This window comes from Phaenicophaeus curvirostris, chromosome 28 (assembly GCF_032191515.1).
Source record: "Phaenicophaeus curvirostris isolate KB17595 chromosome 28, BPBGC_Pcur_1.0, whole genome shotgun sequence".
In the NCBI taxonomy this organism is placed as follows: Eukaryota; Metazoa; Chordata; class Aves; order Cuculiformes; family Cuculidae; genus Phaenicophaeus; species Phaenicophaeus curvirostris.
In genome coordinates this window covers 6,218,208-6,228,078 of record NC_091419.1, presented here as the reverse complement: position 1 = coordinate 6,228,078, position 9,871 = coordinate 6,218,208, and the positions used below count along the sequence as shown (strand labels likewise).

At 53.8% G+C, this 9,871-nt stretch overlaps 1 protein-coding gene across 1 annotated transcript; it reads right to left on the bottom strand.

Annotated features, from left to right (window-relative positions):
• Positions 1-4,711: 4,711 nt before the first annotated feature.
• On the bottom strand, positions 4,712-9,626 carry DDX49 (DEAD-box helicase 49). Its single transcript, XM_069877809.1, has 13 exons — positions 9,504-9,626; positions 9,296-9,419; positions 9,117-9,202; positions 8,565-8,686; positions 8,289-8,476; positions 8,009-8,149; positions 7,706-7,781; positions 7,516-7,592; positions 6,973-7,070; positions 6,687-6,761; positions 6,045-6,133; positions 5,585-5,656; positions 4,712-5,205 (listed from the first exon to the last, which is right to left on the bottom strand). Exons 1-13 carry the CDS (start codon positions 9,616-9,618, stop codon positions 5,029-5,031), a joined length of 1,440 nt encoding a protein of 479 aa, XP_069733910.1. The 5' UTR covers positions 9,619-9,626; the 3' UTR covers positions 4,712-5,028.
• Between the last annotated feature and the right edge of the window lie 245 nt (positions 9,627-9,871).

Genomic DNA, 9,871 nt, shown 5'->3' with positions numbered 1-9,871 from the left:
CACTCTTCCCCACGGGCGCTGGCTGCAATTCTCCTCTTTGCCAGAACCACCTGAATAGTGGCTTTTTGATGAGATCTGTCCTGCGCTCGGCATTTGTTCAGAGTCTTTTATTCCAGGCTGGTGTGATGGATGGTTCTGGGAGGCACTTTCCGTTGCAGTCTTCCCCTCTTCTGAACTAATGAAAACCCATTCATCACCACCTATTTCCACGAACGCCCTACATCTGCGGTTAGCAGAGAGACAGCCCAGCTCTCGATGGCAAAGCAGCAAAGCTCTAATTCTGCCCCACTCTAGCGAGCAGTTATAAAGGACTTAATTGTGTTTCTAGATGTAACACAACCTATCCACTTCCCAACCCTCACCCCTTCCCCGTTTATGCTCCTCTTGCTTCAAAAGGAGAAAATTGCGCGTTACAAAAGCCAGCGGTGATTGGCAAGGCTGCAGTTTTCTGTTTGCTTGTCTCACCATAACAATTACTGTCAGCAGCTAACGAGCAGTGGCATCCTCGCTGGAGAACAGCTGATTGCAGGTGCCTTGAGAGATCTAATTCCGTTGGCAAATGAGGATCTTAATTATTCATAGAAAACCTAGACAGAACATTAATAAATGGACCGTGGGGAGAACGGCTCGCGTATGAGATCAGGGTGAACAAATAAAAGATGTTGCTGCCCTCCCCTCTGTGCCCGACATTCCGATGGGCAGCAGCAGGGTGGGATTCTGCTCTGAATCCAGCCCCGAGACCCGCTCAGCAAGAGGAGATGGAGCTTTGCTATTATGGGATGTGCTGATAACGTTGCCTCTGAGATCTGAGAGATGCCAACACCGGCCTTCCCGGCTGAAGAGGAATGAAGCTCCAGTCCAGATCTAGAGCCAACCTGGCAGCCGGCGCAGCTGCCCACCACCCGCCCCTGGCTCTGCGAACTCCCCGGAGTCTCTGGCCTTTGATTCCTCCTCCACAAAGCAGGTAATTGCCCTCCCTGCAGGGCTGTTGGACTCAACTCCTGGCTGGACTTCAATTCCTGGCATCTCCAGGGTGCCTGGAGAGCTGCGAGAAGAAAAGGTTAACACAGGCCAGGCTGGTTGATGCCCCGAGTCCGTGAGCGATTTTAAACAAGAGGTAAAAAGCTTTTTCTTCCCCTAAAGAGCCTCCTGGTAGTGCAGGTTGTGTTGTTAGCAGCCTCACATCAAAGTTCCTCAGCAGCTTGTCTTTGATAGCTGTATTTTTAATAAGTGAGAACACTGAAGTTCTTGATGGAGGGGAAGCAACCGGGCACTTTATTTTACATCTCTAAAAAGCCCTAACTGGGGGCAGTTTGTAATTAAATAACACCATTAATGAAAACTGGGTGAGCTGAGCCTTTAGAGCTGCTGCACTGGGGCCGCGGAGATCAGCTGCTCTGTGGCTCCGAGGATGGGTTATTTTTAGTTCAGAAATGGTCTGTTTACACTTGACAGCCCCGGCAAGCGGCCTTGGAGTGTAACACCCCAGACACAAGCTTGCACTTAAAGATGATTTCATTGTACACCAGAGAAGGCAATTAAATGTGTGTTCTGGAAAATGTCACAAACACGTAATACAGCCCCAAAAAACCCAGCAAGGTTCACAATCCCCTTTCCCAGAGTAATTTATAAATATTATTGTTATTAGATTGTGGTGTGAGAAGGCAGTTTCTGCTCCAAGGGAAAAGAACGTGAGAGAAGGCTCTGGGGAGATCTTAGAGCAGATTCCAGTAGGAAAAGGGGCTCCAGGAAAGCTGGGGAGGGGCTCTTGATGAGGGAGGGGAAGGATAGGACAAAGGGGAATAGTTTGCAGCTGAAAAGGGGGAGATAGAGATGAGATCTTAGGGAGAAATGTTTTCTTGTGAGGGTGGAGGTCCCGTCCAAGCCAAACCATTCCATGATTCTATGGTAACTTGTCCCCCCACTGTCTTCCTGCTTTTTTAAGCTGAATCTTTACCATCCAGCTGCCTGGCCAAGACACCCTGTGCTGTATTTCCTTCCGAACGAGGAGCAGAGCCAGCAGCGAGGATGTCCTGAGCACCCAAACTGCCATCGCCAGCTGACCCAGCAGCGGAGCCGGCCGAGGCTGCAAACACGCTGACCTCGGAGAAGGGCTTGGAAGGGGAAAAGGCCATTCCTGGTAGAAGAGCTTATGAAGCAGCTTTTTTACGGCTTTCAAAACAGCTGATTTTGTGTTTTCAAAGAAGATCCAAAAGGTAAAGCAGCAGCTGACGCAGTGCAGGTGACCAAGGAGATTTTGGACAGCAGGGAGAACCCGCACGGAGCTAGAGAGTGAAATGCTGATGGAGATGGGGCGTGCAGCCCTTGCCAGGGAGAGCTGGAAACGGCTGCACCTGCAGCAGCAAAGCTGGAACACGAGCTCCAATGCAGCACTGCTGTCTCAGCAGAGAGGAATTCAAAAGCCTGGCCCCCAAATTACCCCAGATTATTTAATTGCAGCTGCCCTTTCATCGCTGTAGAGACCCAGGGCTGCCCTGCCTGATGCTGCACAGCAGGTGAAAGGGTTGCAGCTCCTACTGTTACCAAAGCCTCCCTGCTTCCCTATTTCCTTGCTCACCAGAGCAGTGGGGAGGAGTTATCAAAGACGATATCTCGCCTAGGAGGATCCCAGCGTCTCCCTTCTCCCTGCAGATCTCCTGGGAAGAGAAATGCTTCAGGAACACACAAATATTTCCTTAAGTGCACAGCAACAGCCACTCTTGGCACACGCCTGCAGCTCCATCGGGGTGAGGGCCAGAAGGAATTGCCCCCCAAGGTGGGAAGAGGAGCAGCGGGTGCTTTCCAAGCCCCTCAGAGCAGGCTGGGTGGTGGTTTAGCACCCAGAGGAGAGGGCAGGACGAGGAGGGCTGGCAGGGGTGCAGGATTGGCCCCTCGTGCACAGCGTCCGCGCCAGCGTGATGCTCAGCAGCTGCACGTGAGAAAAGGCAGCAATCCAAGATGCTGAATTGAGGGGTTTCCATGGCAACCCAGCCAGGGAAACCCCTCCAGAGCTGGGGAGCTGGGTGATGAGAAGGAAGTCCTGCTGTTCCTAGGGGATCCCAACAGTTTATAACAACACTTGGAACCCCCAGAACGGAATATCCTACCCTGACGGCACAAACATCACCCGCTGTCCTTTGCCCTGGGCAAGATGTAAATTCCTTATCTGGGAATTTAAGGCATCTTCCTACATCCCAACTAGGCAAGCAACCTCTTTTTCTACCCAGCCCCTCCCAGGCTGATTATCTGAAGCAAGAACATCTCGTCGGCGCTTCAGAGAGCTCTTCTTTCCAGCACGTGTCCTACCCTCCCAGAGAAGGCTGCTCAAGACAGACAAGGGGTGTATTAAAAGGAATTTTGAATAAAGCTTCAAGACAAGAGCCTTGATCAAACCCTGCACGTCACAACGTGCTGGAAGGAGACGAACTGAGAAACCCCTGCCAGGCTGGAGCAAAGAGGCTTCAGAGAGCGGGTTAAGAAGAGGCTGCGGGAGGGAGGGGATCAACTGGCACACAAAGGCCCCATCAGCACCTTCCCCGGGAAGGCAGGAGCTGCCTGTCCCAGACAGAACGGCTTTTTAATCTAGAGCTAACAGGTTTGCTCCACAAATTAGCATGCACGAGGCTGTAGAAGCATTTAGTATTCAGAAAGCATCAGGCTGATAGAAACCTACGTGCTGCTGCTGCGGCAGCTGCCAGAGGTGACAGGGAGCTGCGCTACACGGCAGCCGAGTGCTTTTTCCTTCCTGGAGGGCACCCAAGAGGACAAAGAGAGGAGGAACACGGTTCCCAACCCCTCCTCACCGCACCCAGCAGCTCACCTGCCATCTCCCAAGCCCAGCTCAGAGCTGCACCTGGCGGCCTCACGAAGGCACCGAGGGATGCACCATCAGCTCCAGCCTCACCCAGCTCCTGAAACAAAAAGGATTTTACCACCCAGCGGTTTGCAGACGCAAGCGCTGCTCCCAGCCCAGAGATCCCACAACTCCCCCGTGTGTCGGTGAAGGCCAAACACCCAGGCACTTGTTGCAATAAATATTTACTAGGGCATCGACCACAGAAACTATTTTTGTAAGCCAGAGGACACAAATAACTGACCTCCAGTCGTAGAAAGCTCTGAACAGTAAAGAAGGCACCGAGGATCAAACCTGACATCAGAACAGGGCTGGCCAAGCTCTGGCCTGGGCTGCTCTGGGATTTGAAGCTCTGGAGGGAAACACAAGTTTCCTGGGAGCCTAGAAAACTGCACAGGGGACCCAAATATAAATCATGCTGGTTACTCTCGGATGGTGCATGAGACAACGCAATCCAGCTCCTGGGGCTGCTCTTCTGTGCCAGGAACAGCCTTTGAACCAACTGATCATCAGAAAACAGAGGCCCCAGCAGCTCCAAACCTGGACTCGGCTCTCCCTATGGATGGCAGCCCCAGGCTGGAGCCTGAGTCAAGGCCGACAATTGCAGGCACGAGCATCGCTTCGGTGTATAAAAAGTGGAATCATCCCAAGAAGACCCCAGGACCTGCCACACAATAAAGCCTCCCCACTTGTCCCAGGTATTTTTCCTCTTGGAGAACTCCGGGCTACGGCCCAGAGAGGGCTGAGCTCATTTTGTCACAGTATTTTTAGGTTCTGGCTCAGGGGAGGATTTGTTGATAAACAAGTGTGAGCGGCAGCAGCCCTGGAGAGGGAAAGATCAATGATGGAATGAAGGGGGAAGCGAGAGGGGATCTTTATTTCCCTTCACGTCACCAAGAATTCAGGTCTGGTCCCTCCTTTGCTGGAGGAAGGAAACATGCTCTTGAGAGACATTCTTCCAGGAACCTGATCCAGCCTGCCAGGCACGGCCCAGGCCAGCAGCACCGTGCAGGAAGGAAAAACAGCAGAGACAGTTTGTCAAAGCATCCCTTCTCCCCTCACCCATTGCCCAGTCTCCAACACAGCCTGCGAGTCAGAAGCGGTCACGTTAAGAAGTGTTTGATCCCAGGATTCCCAAAGCAGCAGCAACGTCAGGGCAGCCCGAGCCGAGGATGTTATTTCTCCTCCGCAGCACGCGCTTTGTTCCGCCGCTCCATCTTCTTCTGCAGTTTCCTCTTCAGCTGCAGCTGCTTTTTCCTCTGAAGGATCTGCTGCACCTTTTCACGGCACTTCTTGTTTTTCTTCTTGATCTTGGCCAGCTCTGCTTTCCTTTTTGCCTCCAGATCTGGATCCTGCAAGGGCAAATTCCAGGACACTAGCGACATGGCTAGGGACAGCACCAGCCCCTTTCCCTTTCCAAGACGCCCGCGGTGCCTGTGACCGAGCAAGCGGGATGTCAGACACTTCTCCACTGCACTTATTAATATCAATCAGTATCAGTCACCTTTCCAAATAAAAATTCACCTCCTTCGGGGTAGTGACAGCACAGCAGTGAGGGGGGAACTTTTGTTCCTTTTCCACACCGATGGCTTTGCATGAGCTACTGATCAAAGTCGTAGAATCATGGAGTGGTTTAAGTTGGAATAGACCTTAAAGATCACCCAGTTCCAACCCCCTGCTGCGGGCAGGGACGTCTTCCACTAGAGCCGTTAATATGGCAGCAACTCTCACCTTCCCTTCAAGGATCATTTGTTTCCGCTTATTTATTTCTTTCTTCTCATCAAAATCCATTCCCTCCAGTTCCTGTCAAAACAAAAACGCAGCAGCGCAATCGGTACCCGAGGACTGAGTGGACGTGGGGAGAAGCCGCACAGCTCTGAAGAGTTGGCAGGGTGCACACGCGTGGTAGCCCACAAACCTTCCCCTCAAAGCACCAGTCTCAACACTCAGCAGCACAAAAATGCTCCAAAAATGTGTAATAACAGAGCAAATCCAGGGAAGAGAACTACAACCACCCTCCCCACATACACATCTAAGTGCTTCCACTAGAAAACGGAATGAAAACTCTTATTTATGTGCTCAAGAGCAAAGCTGAGTATCCAGAGCTGTGTGTTAGACTGCAACAAATCTCCTGGTTGCACCCTGCTGCCTGAGACATCTGAGCAAAGGGGCTTTACGTTCACACACTTACTATTTCACACTCCCTCCGGGTGACGTTCACTTGGGTGACGATGTTGAGCACAGCCTGCTCCTCCACAGAGAACTCCTGCAGCTTCAGTTCTAGATCAAGGCAAGATGTTTACAGACCATGGTTAGTTACAAAACCCAGGGGCAGACTCTCAGCTAGTAAAAAAATCCGAGTTTAGTGGATTACCCCAGATTATTAGTGGAATTGCTGTCTTACTCTATGATCGCTCTGACTTCTTCAGCCTACAACAAAGGATTAAATCCTCCCTCTGCCTACAATTCCCCGTAGCACAAGATGTTGCATTCAGTAGATCTACTCCCTAAAAAAATATGAAGCCCAAACCAAAGCAACTTGTTCTTTTTGTCCATGCCAGCACACACAGTAGCAAGGAAGTAAGGAAGAAGTTGTCTCCTTTAATAAAAAGGTTACAGAGAGAAAAAGTAGGAAGACAAACACGTTCTTGCCTGGCGCACCCAGGAGCGGAATCAAAGCTGATGGAGATTCCAGTGCTCCTGCTTTGGAGAAAAGAAACCATTTCTATGCTGATGTTCTGACCACGCATCGAAATCAGGGCTGCAAGTACCACGAGCACAAAGGAACAGATGTGATCGCACATTTTAGCAGCATTAATGGTGCTGGACTTACTGATTTCCTCCTCGATGGCGTGTACGAGGTGGATGTCATACTGTGTCACCAGCGTAATCGCGATTCCTTTCCGACCTGAGTGATAAAAGCACAGGGATAGATGAATCCTGAGAAGCAAAGGGAGATGGAGCTTAACCCACAGCAAATTCCATCCATCCCCATCGGCCAGCCCAGCACATCAGGGCAACAGAGGCTCAAAGGCTGCGCTGCAGCTGCTGCGAAGCCTCCTCGCGCCCACTGGGACCCCAGTTCAGCCGGCAACGAGCCTGCGGTTCGTCCTGCTCACCCGCACGGGCCGTTCGGCCAACCCGGTGAATGTAGATTTTCGGCAGGCCGGGAGTGTTGTGGTTGATGACAACTTGTACAGTCGGAATGTCCAGGCCTCTAGAACAGGGTGTAAAAGAAGAGAAGCTGAGAAACACCGTCTTAATACACAGAGTCTGAGTTCCTGCCCTCTGCTTTCCCCAAGAGCCCCATATCCTCATTCTTTAGTGGCTCAGGCTGATCCTAGACCAAACTCTCCCTTCACACAGCTCTCCAAAAGCCATGAAGACAAAGTCACCTTATGCCCTGCTGCTCCCTCCCAGCCCCAGAGAACACCCTGCGGCTCACAGAAATCCTCCTCCTGCTGGAACATCTGCGCTGCTGCAGCAAAACAAGCCTGGACCAGAGCTACACGGCACACGGCTCAGAGACATCCCACACTGCCCTACCCAAGTGGGGGGAATTTAAAGCTCTGCTCTCGCTAAACCCAGACCTATCCCCATGGTGGTTCAGGTGCTTAAAAAGCAGAATAAGACCCGTGGCAAGACACCCCACTTTCCCTTACCTGGCAGCAACATCCGTGGCAATGAGAATCTTAAAGATGCTGGACTTGAACTTGGCTAACGCTGCAAATCGTTGTCGCTGTGAAGAGACAATGAGGGACGTTGTGATCCAGAGGAGCTACGAGGCTCGGAGAGCTCTGGCTCAGGCATGCAGCTGAAAACCACCATCTCCTAGATTTGTCCATCGCTCACCTGCTTCATCATGGAATGCAGAGCTACAGAAGGGAAGCTGTATTTCCTCAGCATCATGTTCAGGACCTGGCAGTCCCTTGAAGGAAAAAAAGGAAGAATATGACAGGGAAATGTAAAGCTGATGGATTGAGACAGCCCCATACCACTCAAAGGAGAAGGCGTTTCTCTCCCAATTTCAGAACAGACTAAAGAAGTAAATCCCATCCCAGCCTTTTGCCCAGTACAGGAGAAATTTGGAATCTGAACTGGAAACATAAAGGTACGTCTACGTTAAGAGCAACCACAAGGAGCGACACCACTCACTTGCAGGTTTTGGTAAAGATAATAATAGACCAGTCTTCGTGTTCATCCTGGAAGGTCTGGATTAAATGGACAAGGTAGGCGTCCTTGATGGCCTCAGGTACAAGCAAGTAGCGCTGGTCCAACTCATCCACAGTCCGCACCCTGTGGGAAAAGGGAAAAGCACCAGGAAGCACTGTTCAGCAGGGAGACAGGGAGGGCAGAGAGAAGGGAGAGGAAGGAGGGATACGCAAGAGCAGAGAGAAAATGGAATTCTTCACCTGCTCAGTGGGTGAGGACTTACTCGGACACGGCCTCCCAGAAGAAGGGCCTGTTCTTGGCCAAGCTCTTCAGCTCCTTCAGCGTGTCGGTCAGCGTGGCGCTGAAGAGCAGCGTCTGCCTGCGCGCGGGGACGGCGTCCAGGATCACCTCCAGATCCGCCGTGAAGTCAGCACAGCCCTGCTCCAAGAGCCGGTCGGCTTCGTCCAGAACCTGGGCACAGCCAGAACCCAATGAGCCCCTCTGCCCACACGCCTGACGATCCGCCGGGCTCCACAACAGCCCCAGCGAGCCGCCTCACCAGGAACTTGATCTTCTTAAGGCTGAAGGTGTTGGAGCTGCGGAGGTGATCTGACAGCCTGCCTGGTGTAGCGATGACGATGTGGGGTTTGCGAGAGAGCTCCAGCGCCTGCGCCACCATGTCTGCACCGAGAACCACAGAGCCGAGTCACTGAACATTGACCCTAAAATCCTTTGGTCCGTACAGCTAAGAAATGTCACTGCCCCTATTCCCATGAGCCTTGGGTGCTGGATGGCAGCTCCTCTGCATGAGGAGAACAAACCACACAGAAGGAAAGTCTCCTTACGTACTCGGATCTTTTTTTTAGACTGTATTGAACTGGAAGGAAAGCCCCTCCAAGCAGTAGGCTCTTTCCCAACTCAACGGTGCTGGAGGGAAAGGAAATCCCCCCCCGAGGCGCTCTGCTCCTTCCCAACCCAACCGTGCTGGAGAAGGAAAGCCTCTAGGCTGCTCCTTTGCCAACCCAACTTGCCAGAGAGTGCCGTGCTCTTTCCCAACCCAACCGTGCCAGGTGGAAGGGCAGAGGCTCCGACCCCCTGCAGCCGCACTCACCCAAGCCGCCCACCACCACACAATCCTTCAGGCCGAGCGGCTTCCCCAGGACGCGGAACTGCTCGGCGATCTGGTAGGCGAGCTCCCTGCCGGCGTTGGGGAGAGAACAGAGAGAGCTGAAGCGGCGCCGGGGAGGCTCAGGGGGGCCCGGTTAGCCCGGCTCTCGTCTCCCCCCGTACCTGGTGGGGGTCAGCACGAGGCAGAAGATGCCGTAGGGGTCCTCGGAGAGCACCTGCAGCACCGGGAGCACGAAGGCGGCCGTCTTGCCGCTGCCGGTCTTGGCGCAGCCCAGGCAGTCGCGGCCTGCGGGGAGAGGGGGAGGCTTGAGCGGCGCCGCGGCGGCCCGGGAGAGGCGGGGAGGGGGTGTGGGGTAGGGAGGGCGCTCACCCTGCAGCACGGGGGGGATGCAGGCGGCCTGCACGGGCGTGGGGCGGCTCAGCCCCACCTGCCGGGCCTGCTCCGCCAGCCACGGCGCCAGCCCGAGCGCACGGAACTCCGCCATGGCCGCGCGCGCCGCTTCCGGCGCCCGCGGTGACGTCACGCGGAGCGCCCCCCGCTCACACCCGCTCCGGGCGCGGCCGTGACGTCACTGAAGCGCTCGGTTGGGAAAGAGCGGTGAGCTCCTCGGGCCCAGCGGTCCCTGCGCGTCCGCTAAACCATCCCTGAGGGCCTCGTCTGCCCGGCTTTCGAAGCCCGGCGGGGATGGGGGCTGCGCCACCTCCCTGGGAGCCTCTGCCGGGGCCCCTTCCAACGCA

What these genes read in the sequence shown, in the direction of transcription:
- DDX49 (XM_069877809.1), bottom strand. Translation starts at nt 9,618, where the DNA reads ATGGCGGAGTTCCGTGCGCTCGGGCTGGCGCCGTGGCTGGCGGAGCAG. An exon ending in ATCTTTACCAAAACCTGCAA is followed by an intron (nt 7,782 to 8,008) that starts GTGAGTGGTGTC and finishes TTTTCCTTCAAG; the next exon opens with GGACTGCCAGGTCCTGAACA. An exon ending in AAATGATCCTTGAAGGGAAG is followed by an intron (nt 5,206 to 5,584) that starts GTGAGAGTTGCT and finishes TTGCCCTTGCAG; the next exon opens with GATCCAGATCTGGAGGCAAA.